The sequence below is a fragment of the Drosophila montana genome, unplaced genomic scaffold, assembly GCF_035044405.1.
Source record: "Drosophila montana isolate Dmon_TW-CO22-7 unplaced genomic scaffold, ASM3504440v1 contig_3200_1, whole genome shotgun sequence".
In the NCBI taxonomy this organism is placed as follows: Eukaryota; Metazoa; Arthropoda; class Insecta; order Diptera; family Drosophilidae; genus Drosophila; species Drosophila montana.
This window is the reverse complement of record NW_026998080.1, coordinates 7,846,955-7,863,627: the sequence shown is the minus strand read 5'-3', so window position 1 is coordinate 7,863,627 and position 16,673 is coordinate 7,846,955. Positions and strand designations below refer to the sequence as shown.

The 16,673-nt window shown below is 43.5% G+C and overlaps 1 protein-coding gene and 1 long non-coding RNA gene across 3 annotated transcripts in view; one reads left to right on the top strand and one right to left on the bottom strand.

Annotated features, from left to right (window-relative positions):
* Positions 1–9,729, top strand: part of LOC135431978 (uncharacterized) — a 51,958-nt gene extending 42,229 nt beyond the window's left edge. For both annotated transcript variants that reach the window (XR_010436872.1, XR_010436873.1), the window contains one exon: positions 9,677–9,729. This is a non-coding gene — a long non-coding RNA (uncharacterized LOC135431978). The remainder of the gene's footprint in view (positions 1–9,676) is intronic.
* On the bottom strand, positions 4,529–7,503 carry Vha100-3 (Vacuolar H[+] ATPase 100kD subunit 3). Its single transcript, XM_064687408.1, has one exon. It carries the CDS (start codon positions 7,425–7,427, stop codon positions 4,803–4,805), a length of 2,625 nt encoding a protein of 874 aa, XP_064543478.1. The 5' UTR covers positions 7,428–7,503; the 3' UTR covers positions 4,529–4,802.
* Positions 9,730–16,673: the final 6,944 nt, after the last annotated feature.

The following is a 16,673-nucleotide window of genomic DNA, read 5'->3' as shown; positions in this document are numbered from 1 at the left end:
CTCAACATTAGCTGCACTATACTCATGGTAAAATAAGTCCTATTGAATTGGGCACCAAAAATGCCAAAAGAACACTTTACAGAATATTCACAAATACAGACAACTGCTAATATCAACAATTTTCTCTTGAAAATCTCTGGTATCTCAGCAAATGTAGCTAGAAAATAGCCAAATTGGCAACACTGTTACAGTTATCTATTATATGCAGCGACAGCTAGAAACGCTCGCAATTCAAAGTTTAATTTTCTGGCTTAATTGTTTAACTTGCAGTTGATCAAATTTGCTCTGAACATGACTTAAATGCGAGCATTGGTTAGATGCAATTTCACGGCTAACGCACTTTGTATGCCCGCATATACAAACTGAAAGTATATTTACGCAATTTGCCAAACTTCCAGTCATAAATTGTAAATCCCGTCAGATTTCAAATGAAGTCGAGCGCGCGCGCGCTTTATGCCTTTGTCAATGTCTTCATCATCATCATCGTCGTCGTCGTCGACGGCGTCGTCATCGTCTCTGCTCGCCCTCATTATAAAATACAAATCATGCATTGCGTTTACTTAACGGTGCTCAAAAAGCTGACAAATTTATTGTCGCCGACGACATAAATCGGTATCGTAGCTGACCCACAATTCGCTGCCAGCCTGGAAATGTGTCAGAGACAAGCAAATTTGCCAAAAATCGTGCTGTAATTGACATATATACCGTCGCATTATACAGTTCGCTCTGTGTATGTGTGTGTGTGTGTGTATGTTTGTGTATCTGGTCCGATTCGCATTCTCATTATGCATGCGGTGGCAAAACAAAAGACTGAAGTAACGAACTTGCCGCCGTTAAGCAAAGTTCATGTGAATTGTAAAAGAATGCTTAAATCGAACGAATGCTGCAGATGATCATTCATTTTTTACACGTGCACTTTATAGCCATGAAATCTTTTTAGAATCGGATTTTTCAATTTTTATATTAAATTGCAACTCTTTAGCCTAGGAATATTAAGTATATTATTTGCATACATATGTTGCATAAAATTATTGTAATTTTTCTTTTTGAGGAAAAGTTTAATTTGCTTAGAGTCTTAAGTTCCTCACGAACCATTCTTATTCATGTACATATATATATATATATAGCGTCAACCCACTTTGGCTTACTTTTTACCAGATTGAAGCCTGATTAGCTTATGGAATGTTAATGTTTCCTGAGTGTGCTCATTTATTTGCCGCGGCATCTGGAGTCGATCACATATTTAAGCAGCTTTTTTCCCAGGTTGATTTATGTCTGCTGATATTCTCGCTAATGTGCATTTGCATAAAATCGTTTTTTTAACATTTCTCTTTTAACCAGCTCTGTATTTGGACATTTGTTTATTAAATTCTGCTGCTTCTCCTGCTAACAAACTGCTAAATGCCAAAAATGGGTTCTCAGTTCGACTTCAAATTTCACTTTTTCGGGCTGTGGCTGCTGCTGCTGTTGCAAAAACAAAACAAAAACCGGTTTAATTGCCAAACAAATTCCGACATAGTTAAAATTAATTTTTCTTTTTGCAATTTTAATTAAAGCGTTTTGTCGAGTGAAAGTCTCAGCCAAATGTCCAGAATATTTGGCCAGCTACACTTGAATGCGGCCAATTGTCGGCATCCGCTGCGTTAAGAATCTGCTAAACAAATAAGTGCAAAGCGGCGAGGCTGTTAAATTTAATTAAAATGAGCTAACAAAAGGCTAAAACAACAAGAACAATAATAAGGAAGAACGGCTATAGGCAGCACGCCGAAGATTAAATGCCCTTGTTGACAAATGGCTTGAAAGTACTATTTTACAAAAGCTTTAGCTCAAAGCGATGGTTTCTATGGGAGGCATATAATAGTTTCATTTGAAGATGTCTTAGGAGAATAATAAAGCTCGTCTTTGTTGATATATCAGATAAAACCGAAAAGATTTCGGACATAAACTCACATTTAAACTGATTTTCCCTACAGAAATTCGTAAATGCATAGTGTCTTCAAGATTTTTTGAGAAACAAAGGGGTTCTTTAGACAAGAACCTTATATATGACCGATCATTCCTATAGCAGCTATATGATACTGTACTCACATCTATTCTTAGATATGTGCAACAAAAGAAAACTTCTTGCATAAATAAATAAAGACGAACATGGCAATATCGACTCTTCTCTTGATGCTGTTTAAGAATATACATATATATCTTATAATCTTGGTCGTGACTTTTTCTATCGTTACACATTTCTTGACAATATTAGAATACCCATAGCAGAAGGGTATCGAAACAACAAAATAACAAACAGAAACAATGCACAATTTGTGGCAATTTCTATGGCATTTTTCCACTTGCCAACTTGCTTTTTTGCTTCTCATTCATTTTATTTTTTGCCCAAAAAAGTGCCAACTGTGTGGCAAGTTAATTAATTTATTTAATAACGCGCTGTTTACAGTTATTTTGTGTCGGTTCCGCTGCTCATTTGCTTTTGTTGATGTTTTCATCAGGTAGCCGTTTCTATTGTTGTTGTTGCCGCCGTCGCACTCTTGACTTTATTTGAATGTTTCGTCTGAGACGACGCAGCAGCTGCCAACAAAATGTTGCTGTTGTTTTTTGCGTCAGCCACTGTGAAGTGAGGTAAGCACTTGAGGTGCTTCAGGCCCGGAGAGAGAGAGAGAGACCCACTGGCGCAATCGTAGCTCCACGTAGCTGAAATGTCCTTCTGCTGCGGCAGACATTCTTCAGCGTGCATTGACATTGGCTTGGGCTTTTCGAGTGGCTGTTGCTGCGACTGTTGTGTTGCGTTGCCCGCTGCCCGCTGTCCGCTGCTATGAGTTGAATTTAACACCTTTTTTGTTATGCCCGGCATGTAAAGCCCAAAAGCAGCGCTAGCCGCCTGCCTGCCAGCCCAGACAGACAATAGCAAAAACTGCAACTAAAAAAATAAAATAAAATAAAACAAAACGTGGCAACAATGACAACAGCAGCAGCAGCAGTCGACGCAGCAGCAGCAGTAGCTGCGCGCCCTTTAAGGTCCGGCGCAATGCACTCAAAAAATTGATGACCCAGCGCGGAACGTGACGTGACGTGCAGAAGGAAGCGGCAGCAATGCGACGTTTTAGTTTGAAATTGATTTTCCCCATGCGACGACAATGTTGCCAACTTAAACTACGGCAACAACAAGAGCAGCAGCAGCAGCATCAGCGACGTTGACCTTGCTTTTGCTTGCAGTGCGGCTGCACACCCGAGGGACTTGACAATTGCTGGCCATAAACGCGCTAAGCAGCTGCCCATTGTGGGCACACACACACACACACACACAAACACACACATGTACACACAGTCAGCACGTTGTCTATGGGCATAGAGCGTTTCGCATTAGAACACAACTTACCAAATATAAACAAAAGACTTAGGCAACGAACTTCTTGCGTACAGCTGAACTAAACAATGGCGCGTGCTATGGCCAAAAGCCAAAGCCAAAGCCAAAGCCTGTTTTGGCCGAGCCAACCATTGCGTAGCTTGAAACCTGCTCTGATCATGAAAATGCATTTCTGCCAGAGCTTGTGCTCCGATCCGCACTGCTCCCCCCTCTGCGCTGCTCTGCTCTGCTCCGCTCCGATCTGCTCTGCTGTTGTTGTGTCTTTTGTTTAGCGTTGATCTAATAGGCTGCTGCGGTGCCGGGCCATGTGCTGCGGCTAACGAAAGTTATTTATGCATGCAACAAGTCTACTTAGGCCTGCATGCGTCATCGGTTGCTGTTCATAATTTATGCCAAGACTCGCCCCGGCAATGGGCAACAACAACAGCAACAACGGCAACGTTGTCGTTTTGGCGTGGGTGTTAATGGCAGTGCGGCGCAAACAGAGCGGCAACAAGAGCAACAACAACAACATCAACAACTTGAGCAGTCACGCCAGCCAGCAAATACTCAGCTGTGGCATAGAGTATAGAAAACAAGCTAAACAACTACGACAAGAACAGCAGCAGCAGCAGCAGCAGCCACATTAACAACAACAACAACTGCGCAGGCTGCTTCAAAAGGGTCGACGACTTTTGCGCCCGCATTGGCACCCAGCTACGTGCAACGTGCTGCTTGTGGCAGCTGGCAATGGCCGCTGCCGCTGCTGCTGCTGCTGCTGCTGCTGCTGCTGCTGCCACTGCCGCGTCGAGTGGCATAAACCAAATAAATGGAAATTGTTTAAAGTTTACTTTGGTTTATGGCCTTAGCCCGGCTGCAACTGCCAATGCTAATTGCAATGGAATGTCCACAAATGCAGATGCTGGTCATTTGCGTGGGCAGCAACGGCAACTGTTGCTGCCGGTTGCTGTTAATTATGAGCATTAGCCAGGACAGCTAGGCTGTGCTAAAAGCTGCTATTTTTAGCCGTATTTCAGCTGGTTTTAAGGCTGCCTTTAATTAGTTTTTCCAGCTATCAGCTTTCCAAGAATTTTCTGCCTGCGGGCTTGAGTTGCCTAATGGCAGCCAAAGAACTCGGAGTATTGATATCAAATTGATGAAAGCTTACAGAAATGCTTATAATTAATTTCTTGATTTATTGAAAACTTCCTGCAAGTGCGCTCAATAGCTTGCTAATGGATGTATGCATTTCAGGCATATATATAAAAATGATCGGAATGAGGCGAAGAAATTCGTATGCCAGTTTTTCACAACAAGGAATACTGCGATCATCTTAAGCTGCATAGAACTCGCTCTTGAGTTTATTAAACTACATGTTCCTACAATGTATATATATATAGAGTATAGATATACCACATCCAAGTATAACCAGACCGAATAACACCAATGTTTAACCACGTATAGTGGAGGGTGGAAAATAGAAGCTGCGAAACGGTTCACCGGCTCCATTGAAAAACTTCGACTGAAACTCCACCCAATGCAGGCGCAGGGTGTGCAGAAAAGCCGACAGACCCTCCATCATGACCAATATGGCAACCGTTAGTATGGCCCAAATAAAGAAGGCTACGGCCAGTATGGGTACTGCCAAATAAATGGGTAGCTTATTTTTGAGACCCTTCTCGAGAATCATATTCCAGAGCACATCCGCCAGCTGGCTGTGGGCCAGCGAGAGAGCCCAGAGACGTAAATAGGAGGCGGTGTGCGAGACCGAACCGAGAACGCTCTCAATTGTGTGTATGCCGGAGTGTATCCAGATTTCGGTCATATCAAATTCAACGGCATCGTCGACAGTATGTAGCTTGGGTCCCGATCCGCGTTTTTCCTTGTCCTGGCCAACGTCCTGAAACTCAACTGAATAACGCAGCGAGGAGCGCATCTCCTGTATGGTATTATGGCTGTTCTTATACAAATCGGAATCCTGTTTCTCGGTCTCCTTGGTGAGCTGTTTTTGGCGCCGGGTCAAATAGATGGGCTTGCCGGCCAGTAGTATGGGCACAGAGGCAAAGGCCACAAAGACCAGGATATATTCCAAAAGTCGTTCATATGGAAACATTCCCGCATTGCAGGCCTTCACCTCCAGTTCCGTATTCTTCATCAGCATCATGTCAATGAAGGTGATCAGCACGGATGGCGCGCAGGCCGAGTTGTAGGGCGTCTTTTTCAAGCCGCCGTACATCAGCCACTTGAAAAATATGAGAAAAACCAGATAACAAAACAGACAGATCATAAATACAAAGAGTGGACAAACCACCAGAAATAAATCGGCCTTGCGATGCAAGTGGATGCAATTGACAGCCGACAAGGTGAGGCCGAACATCATCTGTGTAATGCCCAGAATGATGGCCAGTTTCATTTTGAGCGAATTGAATGTGGTTATCGAATTCTCTCCACTGATACTCCAGACGGGATCAACGCCAAGCGGATATGGATGGCCCGTATAGAATTTGGGATCGTTTGGATTGAATGCCAGATCGGTGGTCAGGGTCATAACTGTGCTCTCATTGTAGACACACGACCAGCTGGAGCCAAAGAGATTTATCGACCGAGAGACGACATCATTATAGATAATGCCGATATATATTGAAAATATGCCCATCAGCAAAACAATATATCGGCCGGCATATAAAATATTTAGTATCTCATTCTCGCTTACGTTCGTCCGTTTCAATTCTTCGATGCGTTTCTCCTGCAAGATCAGGATGCACGCAAAAAATGTCAATATAATGCCATGGCCTAGATCCCCAAACATAATGGCAAACAGAAATGGAAACGTTATAATCGTATATGGTGCCGGATTCAGTTCCCTATAGTCGGCCATGCCATAGGAATCGATTAGGTTCTGAAAGCCACGTGTAAACTTGTTCAGCTGAAAGTATGTGGGCGGCATGTGTCGCTGTTTTCGAGTGCGCTTTATCAGAACCGGCGGAGAGGAGAGCATCTCTTCGCCATGATGAGCAAACATGCCACGGTTTAAGGCATCGCGTACCCCATTTACTTGTGACTTGGGTGCAAAGCATTCGGCCTGCAGATACCTTTGATGCTCCGCACCGCCGACTGGATATAGGCGATTGAGCAGATCGTACACCCTTATGGATTTACGTAAATTGATGCGCATTATGAACAGATCGTCGGCCGCGGTGCTCAATATGCGTTTGCGCACCGAACGTGTCTCATTGAGCACCACATCCAGATCGCGTATATCCTGATCCAGCTGATCGATCATCTGCGCACGCTGGCTGGGCTTCTCGGGGCACTCAAAGATGGTCACATGAAACGCCTGACAGCACTTGATCAATTTGGGTCGTATGCTCGTCGATGTGGTCATCAGCAGGACAACATGTTTGTGCACCATATGACGCTGATGTCCCACTTGTTCCATTGTCTTCATGGGTATTTCGGCGTATCGTATCAACAGATTGCGGCCAAACATGCGATAGAGCATCAGCTCAAAGGCTGGAAACTTTTCCACATTGATGCTACCCAAGATGTAATTGAGCTGTAAGCCGTGCGGATCCGCTTCAGACTGATCCCTTAACAAGCCGAAAATTGTGCTTTCCGTGTAAAGCAGCTGAGATCCATGGCTTCCATCGGAGGAGAGAAACTTGCTTGCCTTCTGCAAGGCAAAACTTTTCTCCTTCATATAATTTTGACGCTTCTCTAGCGTATTAAAGTGCTCCATAACGGAAAAAACTTCCGTATGCTGACGACGCAATTCCGTCTCGTATACCGGTATATAGGATTCGCGTGGCCGATGCTCCGTATCGACGTTTGCGTAGAATGTCTCTCTTACATCCACAGCGCGCAATTGCTCCTGCAGATATTCGACAATGCGCAACAGCTCGTGACACAGCTGCACCTTCTTGGTATAGATGCCATTCAGGATGTGATCCTCGTCGTACACATTGTTGAACTGCAGTCCACCATGATGGCCTACCTCCATTAGGCAATTGAAGGCGTTGTCCACATGCAGCAGCAGCAGGTACAGCTCCATCTCCTCGCTGCAAAAGAATGCCATATTGCAAATGGTGGAGCAGGGGACCAAGAGAGTAAAAAAAAAACGTTTGTTGTATCGAGAATCTAGTATTTTGGGTTTGGGTTAGAGTTTAATGTTTGCTATGACTTCGAGTTGGCCAGGCCTGCTGGATTGTGTCGCCTGCTAATTGATACGTTTGCCAGTCAGCCAGCTTATTGTTGTTGTTGTTTGTGTTGGCGTGTTTGCTGTGACTGCACTTAATACGAGTAGCTGCCACGCTGCACAAACACAAACACAAACACAGGCCACAAGTCCAAAACTTGCGGCCTGTGCATAAGATTAACAGCGATAATTTAGCGTTTGCATGCTGCACAGCTGCTGTACTCCCCCACCGCAGCCATCTTTTGGCCCACAGTGCTCGTAGCAGTCACAGTTCGAGTCACGCCCACAGTGCAGCCTTTGCAACGCTACACTGAGCAACACTAGCCTGCAATTTATGCTTTGTTCTCAATGGGAAACTTGACTTTAATTTTACAGGGTTCTCTTTCAGGTTGTGTGTAAAGCATATAATAAGTATAAAGTGTGTTTAGTATATTAAATCTAAAAGTAGAATTCACACACAATCAGCATGAGAGAACTCTTTTGAAACTAAGCTATTTATTATATTGAATATAAGTATATATAGCTTACACATTTGTCTGTAAATCTTCACATTGCCTTGAATTTCCCCCTCTGCTTTCTTTCAGTCCCTACTCGCCACACTCTCTTTCTCTTACTTATTCATTTCATTTTATAAATATCGCCCTTCTATGCGATTTTCAAGAACTCAACTGAGGCTCACAGATTTCTGAATAGTACAGGGTGTCTGCTGGCCTAGCACTTTCATTATTCTAAATTGTTTGTTATTGTGTTTGCATTTAATTAAGTAGCTCTAACCAAAGTGCATTTGATTTGTTTTGCCTTGCTGAAGCTAGCAACGCGGCGTATGCTTAATCTGCTTATATAAGACACCAAGTGGCAGCATTTATTGTTGTTGCTGTTGTTGTTGTTGCTGTTGGTGTTGGTGTTGATATTGGTGTTATTTTCTCATCACACGCCACAAAGATGCAGCAACATTTTCCCATACAAATCGAAGTTTAAGCGTTTCGGACAAATTGTTTTGTAATTTCTGATCCATTGTTGTTGTTTTTGATGTTGTCGCTGTAGTGCCAAAAGCGTTTTACTCATTAGCTGCTGCTAAAAGGAAAATGGCCCAAAATGTGTGTGCTCTTTGGTGAAAATTTTGTTACGGCGCCCATAAAATGTTCGTTAACGTTGCCAACAACAGCACAATCGGCCCCAATGCCAACAACAATGGCTGAAAATCGGCTACAAACAATGAAAGTAAAAGTGCCAAAGCGCGCTGCACTTGATAATTTCTTGGGCAAGCTTGTTGGCGATCTCTAAAGTTGTTGTTGTTGCTGCTGTTGTTGTCGTTGGGCCGCGAGTCATTTTGCTTGGACACTCTGGCGTTAACAACAATGAGGCCGTTGTGTTGCCCCGCTTCGATTTCATTAGCTTTTATTGCAGCACTTTTGTTGCCAATGAAATTAAGTCACCAATTGAAAGTTGGAGAAGGAAAGCAAAAGTGGGCCCACTGCGCGCTGTTTTCACTTTTGGCCACGCTCAGCAATTGCACTGAAAATTGTCAGGCGTTCAGCCGATTTGCATGCCAGCCAATAAATTGACTCTGAGCCAACAACAACAGCAAACTAACAAACAGCTAAGAACTGCAGCTGCAAACAAGGCAAGGCACATGCAGCTACCAAATGTAGCTAGAGGCGGGTTTGCAGGGCCAGGCGGGATTCATGAATGTGAAAAACTCGAAAATTATAAGATCTAGATACACCCAACTTGGTTGGGTTGCAGCTTCTCTGTACACAGATACCATTTTTTGGATAACTTTCATCGTTTCTTTCAGAATAGAAAAAGAGTCAGCCTTCAAGGTGGAGCCTGTGTTATGTTATGTGTTTTTCTATGTATGTATGAAAAAAAGCTAGAATGTTTACAACAGCTCGATGCTGGGCTTAGGGTAGCTTTAGTCGGGCGGAATAGAGCTCTTAGTTATTTCATTAGCAAGTACGGCTTGTCATAAACGTTTTTATATACAAACAATTTCATCTTAATCCCAAATAGTTGCACTGCAAACAATGTCAATTGTTGGCTTAAGGCGCAATTTTGAACCGTTTTTGGCTGCTTATTTCAAGTGTTTTCATAAACTAATTTTCGTTTCTCTCTCTCCTAATTTGCAGTGATGTGATTGAAGTTCAATAGCCAAACAAGCAGACGCCAAGCAAAAGGTAAGCCGCAATCGATTTTGGCATTAAATAGCAATTAAGTGTACGCCCACAATGGCAACAACAACAACAAAAGCAACCGCAGCGAAAAGACGCAACTCACTTTTCGTTGGGGCAGAGAAAGTGCACTCAGAAAACATGTAATTTGGCGAAAAGGCGCGTAGAACCCAAAATTAACGCCTAAACAGCAGCACGGCTTTATGATGGCCAATCAAGGCAGTCAGAGAGAGTGATAGAGAGAGAGAGAGGGGGGCGGGGGATTTCATTTTAATTACAATATATGAGGCATAGCCTGAATAGGGTCAAGTTGTGTGTAGCACGCGAAGCAGAACTCACGAATTTGTGGGCGTGGAAAAGAGAGCAAAAGCCAAGCGAAAGTTGAAAGTGACAACCGAAAAACTGACGGAAACTATATAGAACAGCAAATGTTAGGCGCACGCATTCTGTGCGTGAGCTTAAATTAAAAGGTGCATATTATTTTTGTGAATCAGCTCAACATATGCCAGCATATCACACTCAAGAACTAACTGTGCTCAAGACTGGCATTGAAATGCACACCTTTGCCTTGTGCTTGTTGTTGGTGCAGCCAGCAAGTTCGTTGCTTAAGTCTTTCGTTTTGCATGCCGCCGCCGCCGCCGCTGACTGACTGACTGACTGACTGACTGCGACCTTATCAAGCTATGACTGTGACGAGCTGCTGCTGCTGCTGCTGTTGTTGTTCTTGTTGTGCGTGAACGTCTAGCCCGGCTTGGCCTGGCCCGGCTTGGTCTGGCCTGGCCTGGTCTGGTCCGGTCCGTTATGCGTCTCGAGCTTGAGCTGGCAGCGCTTCATTAAAATGTCTAGCTGGGCCAAATGGTTTTTGAAATTGAAACGTCTATGTTGCGACTGCTGCGTCTGCGCAAATGCATCTTCGTCTGCAACGGCAACGGCAACGTCTACGTTGTCGTCCTCATCATCATCATCAGCTGCCCCGCAGCAGCTTATCTGGCAGGTCTGAACGCAACATGCGCGCACTTGGCTCTGGGCTATGCCAAGGCTTGGGCCATGGCTGTGGTCTGGCTGGGGCCGCCGCCGCCATCGCCGCCAGCGCACAATTTTCAATTTGCCAATTGTAGCAGTAAACTTTATAGCTGTATTTTGTTGTTGTGCCACACCCCCTCCTGATCTCCGCCCCCTAGCTCTTTTTACCCGTGTGCTGCTGCCCCCTCCCCCCAACAGATGTTTACCGTTAGTTTGTTGTGCATGTGATTGGCCTTAGGTGTTGCTGCCAAGTACCTGGCCATTTACCTCTGCCTCAGCTCCTCTCAGCATGTGTGTCCGTTGCGTGTGTGTGTGTGTGTGTGGGTTGGTCTTACTAATTTGCGACAATTGGTCAGACCATTAGCCTGACTGACTGACTGACTAACTAACTAACTAACTGACGGACTGACTGACTGGTCAGTAAGTGTGGGCGTGGCGAGCGCAATTCCATTGTCCGTACACCATAATTTATGCAGGAATTCTGGCATGAAATTTTGATTTAATAAACGTTGGATGCTCCAATGATAATTTATTATATGAATTTGCGCTGCGTTGACAATCATTCAACGAGCCATGCCACGATTCCATTTCAAGCAAATTATGTGATTAATTTTGTTAAATTATAGGAAATGCTAAACACATTTATGGGAAATATTTCTCAAATTAGTTTGGCTAAGAAATTTAAATTGGAAAAAGGAAATAATATGCTTGATGGATATGCGCTTGAATTGCGCAGACCTTGCCTTCTAGCCCTTTCCAAGCTTCAACTTGTCATATAATTATTTGCGCTAAAGAGCATGTGATTAGGTTGGGAATATAAATAATTTAACTTCAATGAAAATTATCCGAAACTCCGTTTTGCACGACAAGTTGCTTAAATTTGTGTTTCTATTAATATATTAATATCAATTTGTTATGCAACTAATTGGCAGCAAATAGTTAACAATATAAAGAATTCAAATATAATTGCCAACTCTTGAAAAACTCTTGCCTATTTCTCTGTCAAGCTATTAAAGGAGAATCGCTGAGGGGGGTAAACCCCCTTACAACTATTGAGTTTGACAGGCGGCGGCAGCTGCAGTAAACTTCTAATAAATGGACGTTGCATTTTGCGTAACTGCGGCATTTGCAACATGTGAACGTGCAGCGTGCGCTGTCTAGTCATTAGTTTGCTGTGTAATTTGAAACAAAAGATACACACACACACACACACAAAGTTGACTGGGCAATTCATTAGACACACGCTGTTTTGCATGATTCTTGCAATTTGCAACAAAATACGTATTTTGAGCAAACATGACCCAATTTTTTGTTGCTGGACATGTGCAGCAGCATACTAAAAGCCAGCAGGACGTCCCGTGTGTGTATATATGTGTGTGTTTGTGTGTGTGCGCGGCACGAGTTCAAAGTGAAATTCATAATGAAACGCAGCGCCCTCAACTCTGGACTCAATCGACTTGAAATTCACATGGCCGCAATTTGTTGCCTGTGTTGTGTTTCAGAACCTAATCAACACATCATCAATAACAGTGGGAAATCATTTGTTCTATACACGCCAAATATTCTCCCAGTGTGTGTGTGTGTGTGTGTGTGTGTGTTTGTGTGTGTGTGTGTCTATCTGTCTGTCTGATTTGTGCTCCGTTGGAGTCGCACTCGCCGTGTGGGAGATTAATCACACGGGGCCATAGGCTGAAGCGTGAAATGCAAACAAACAAACAGTTGGACAGTTGGAGAGACGGACAGACAGACAGATGGACGGACGTACATTTGGACGTTGATTATACACGGCACATCGCATTGCCGGCGAGCGTTGAAAACTTAATGAAAGCAAGCGAATGTGGCTTTTCATTTGGCGTTGAGGTTTTGTTTTTTTGGTGGTCGTGGTGTGCACTGACCCGACACGCCCACCACTGCCTAGCCGCCCACAATGTCAGAGTTGGCTGGCAATTTGATTGCCACCGTGTGTGGGCGATTTGCCTGCCCGACTGACTGCCTGGCTGCCTACCTGCCACGCCCACCGCCAACCGCCTGCAATTGATGCTCGCAATTATCTAAAGCTGCACAAACAATGCGCAAATTAAATGCAATAAACAAAATGCACCCGAGGGTTGGGCGGGTGCCAGCCTAGTTGCAAGGGGGCATTTTGGTGAGCGGGAGCGGGGGCAAATGTAAATATTTTATGTTACAATTTGCGCGTTGATTTGTTGCATATTACAAAAAAGGCAACCGCAGTGTATGCCATGCCGCTGGCTATGTGGGCTGCCAATCCGTAGCAGCTCGACGTTGTTGTGGTGCAATTAGCTGGCGGTTTGCTCATATTTTGCGGCCAACCTGGCGGCGGGTGGCAGCAAAAGCCGCGGCGCTCCCGTAATTTGCTCATAAATGCGCTAATAGACAGCAACGAGTGTGCGAATGTTGCTGTGTGTGTGTGTGCGAGTGTTGTGTGTGTGTGTGTGTATTGTGTGTGTTCGCTGTGTGTTTTGCTACTAACCAAATGCCAAAGCAGCCAAGCGGCTGCCGTTGACCGTAACACGCGCCACAGCCACAAGCCAGCATTTGGGGGCGCGCCATTATCTATACAGATCGAAATCGGTCGACGCTCCACAAAAGCGACCTTTACCCATACAGTTCTAGTTGCTGCTGGTCTTAAATTCATTATTGAATTCAATGGGTTAATTATTATGTTTAAGGCACACAACGGCAAAAGCTGTCTGCACTATTTTGTATTAACTAGTTATCTTTAAAGCTGCGGGATTTCCCCTTTTTTGCCTCTTAATACCCTTGCAGAGAGTTTATTATTATGTTTTTTTAAAGAATAAGTCTTTGTACAGGACGCATGGGTTCAGGCTATAAAAAAAACTCCTTGATAAAATTATATGTCGAGGTATATGTTACCATAAAACAGATTTGTCTGAAGATGCGTATTAAATTGCCGGCTATTTTTCTTAAATTTATTATTTACTTATTTTTGTGGTTTGTGCTTGCATCATCCGTTTTTAAATTTTGGGATTTTTTTTTTTTTTATTTCTGATTATGAAATCCCAACAAACCAGCATTCAAAAGAATTATGCAACATTTTAGCTCAGCGCAAAAAAGATATATTCTTAAAATAATTCTTGCAAAATTTTGATGCTTCTCTTGGTCATTAATATTATCAAATTCATCGTCATTTGCAATTCTTTTGAGCGATCACATCAAAAATCTTGTAAGCGACCTTCGCAGCTTATTTCGTGCGGCTGTGGGGTTATATTAAGCGCGGAGTTTAATAGAATTCATTTGGCTTGTCATTGTTTTTTTTGTTGATGCTTATTGTTGATGTTGTTGTGTAAATTCATGCGCTCATTGCCTCAATTAATGCGACATTGAGCGCAATTTGTCGTTTGTCATTAATCTTCTTTTCATTTTCATTTGGCCAGACGCGCCTTGTTTTTTGTTTTTTTTTTGTGTGTGCGCTCTTGGCCAAAACTAATTTTAGACCGCCACAATTTTGGCATTTGTGTTAAAGTGGTAACTTGAGCAGTTGTTGTTGTGGTTGTGGCAGCTGCTGCTGTTGCAGGAAATCGCAAGTCGTTGCCAGCAGCCAAACAAATTTATCACAAAAGGGAACTTCACGCTGCCCTGCAGTTGACAAAAGACTCTTGGCTTAACGTCTTTGGCGCTGGCTAATAGACTGCAAAGCCAAAGCCAAAGCCATGACGCACTTGCTCTATGCATGCCCAAGCTCAGGCTCAGACTCTGGCTCTGGCTGTGCCTCAGGCTCGGTTTTAGTTTCCGTTGCCATGGCCACAGTCACAGCCACTGCCGCAGCCATGCCACAGCGTGGGCTGATGATGATGCTGCAGTTCATGTTGTGGCCCCTTGCGGGCAGGGTTTGCCCTGGCCCACATGCCAGGGCTCCTTTGTTATCAATTCAAGTGGAACGTATTACGTGCATTAGTATCCTTTTGCTCGAGCTGCCTTTTGTGTGTGTGCGTGTGTGTGTGTCTGTGTGCTTGGGTTCGCCTATCGTGCTGTACTGCGTATTTATTTCACTGTGTCAAGTTCTTTTGTGTCGACTTGCAAGATTTATGACACTTTTGTTTAAGCCAAAAAGCAAAAGCTTTTAAACGTGCTGAGTCCCAGGGTCTCTTCTTGCCGCTCACTCATGCAAAATCGATGGCCCGATGCTTATCAGAATTTTTGCCTGCTTTTCTGCTTCATTTTTTTTATGCTTCGTACCCAATTGAAAATATGGATAAAGAGGGTATAATAGTTTTGGCAGAAGAATCTAGGTAATGGTAGGGCCTTCAGCTTTGATAGGTACACACTTTTGAGTTCCATATTAAAGCTATCTTTTCATAAAGATCGGACTATAAATACCGAAGAAATTCATTTCCCTTAAGCCGTGTAGAAATAAGGAAGAAAGCTACTCCCTGCCTGTTAGTCTTACTGGCGTTTTTTTTTTTGATGCCACAAGCTTGCCACTCGATAGCTGGCAGCTTGTCATAATTTTGTGAAGAGCGCTTGGCTTAATTTTCTGTGCGCGCGAGTGAAAGATTTCAGCTACCCACAGTAGATTGAGATAAGTTGTGTAGCTGTTTGTGCCGGTTGATTTATGCTTGACACGCTTATTGAAAAGCCATAAAACGGCTGCTGCTGCTGCAGCTAGGGAATATATATATCTATATATATATTTACTTTGAACGGGGTCATCAGCTGATAGCATTTGATTTATACGAACCGCATTTGACATAAATATTTTATCTGCTGCGCGCAACGTGTCGTATGAGTGACATTAGCCAAAAAGCCAACCTAAGCCAGCTAACAAGCTTGGCTAAAAAGAAACAAAAAACAGTTAGCCTTTTGCATACACACTGATAAGGCTTCAACAACAATAAGCAACAATGACAGTCAGCAGTGGCAGCCACAGCAGCAGCAGCAGCAGCAGCCGCCGTTGGACTAGCAACAGCAACCTGTCCCAGTCTTAGTCGCAGTTGCCAGTCCGTATGTGGCACCCACCCAGCCCCATTTGGCAGCTTCCCATCCACTCCCCCCCTCTGTTGTTTCGGCGGTTTTAGAGATGCGACTGCGACTCGTGTCTGGCCGCGGGGCATATACTTAACAGTAAAATAAATATTTTACTATAAATCATGCATTAGAGTCGGCAGCGGGCTGGCTGCCTGCCTTGTTACCTGTCACATGTTGCTAGCCACATCACACAGCGTTGACAAGGTGCTGCGGCAAGGAGGAGGGGTGGGGCGTGTTGGCGTGGGGGGAGCAGCAACAGCCTCACGACTTTTGCCAACGCTCGGAAGTAACACACATTTAGCGCTCGAACAGCTAAAAAATACTCGCTAAAGAGCAGCCAGTTAGACAGGCAGCTAGTCAGACAGTCAGACCTGCTCAGCGGCGGGGTGGGGACTGGGAAGTGGCCGAGGGGGGGTCCTGGCAAAAGGATAGGGGGTAGACAATCAGCCAGGCAGGCAGGCAGGTTTCTTGTAGCTATACATGCTGTTTCTACAAGCTGCTGACAGTGTTGACAAACTAGCCGGAAAATAGCCAAATAATTTTCAAATTTTGAATATTATTTATATTTTTTGTTTGAAAATAAATATATTCAATAAATAGCATGCCAATGCATTTTAATTAAACACAATTAGAAGAATTAGTTAATTACAATATATTAACATTATATTTAAAATAAGCTGAGAGATGTTTAATACATGCTTTTATAATTTGAATAATATATATAATTATGAGATATATTGATAGCATATGTTGCTCTGAAGTATGTATATATATATATATAAAGTATATCCCATAAAAAATTAAAGTAGAATATTTAATAAACATTATAATGAAGTTCATTAATAGCCCCTCAATTAACCATAGCTACATCTAAATCATCCCTTATTTGCTGACATTTATTATTTATAAATGGAAAATGATGATT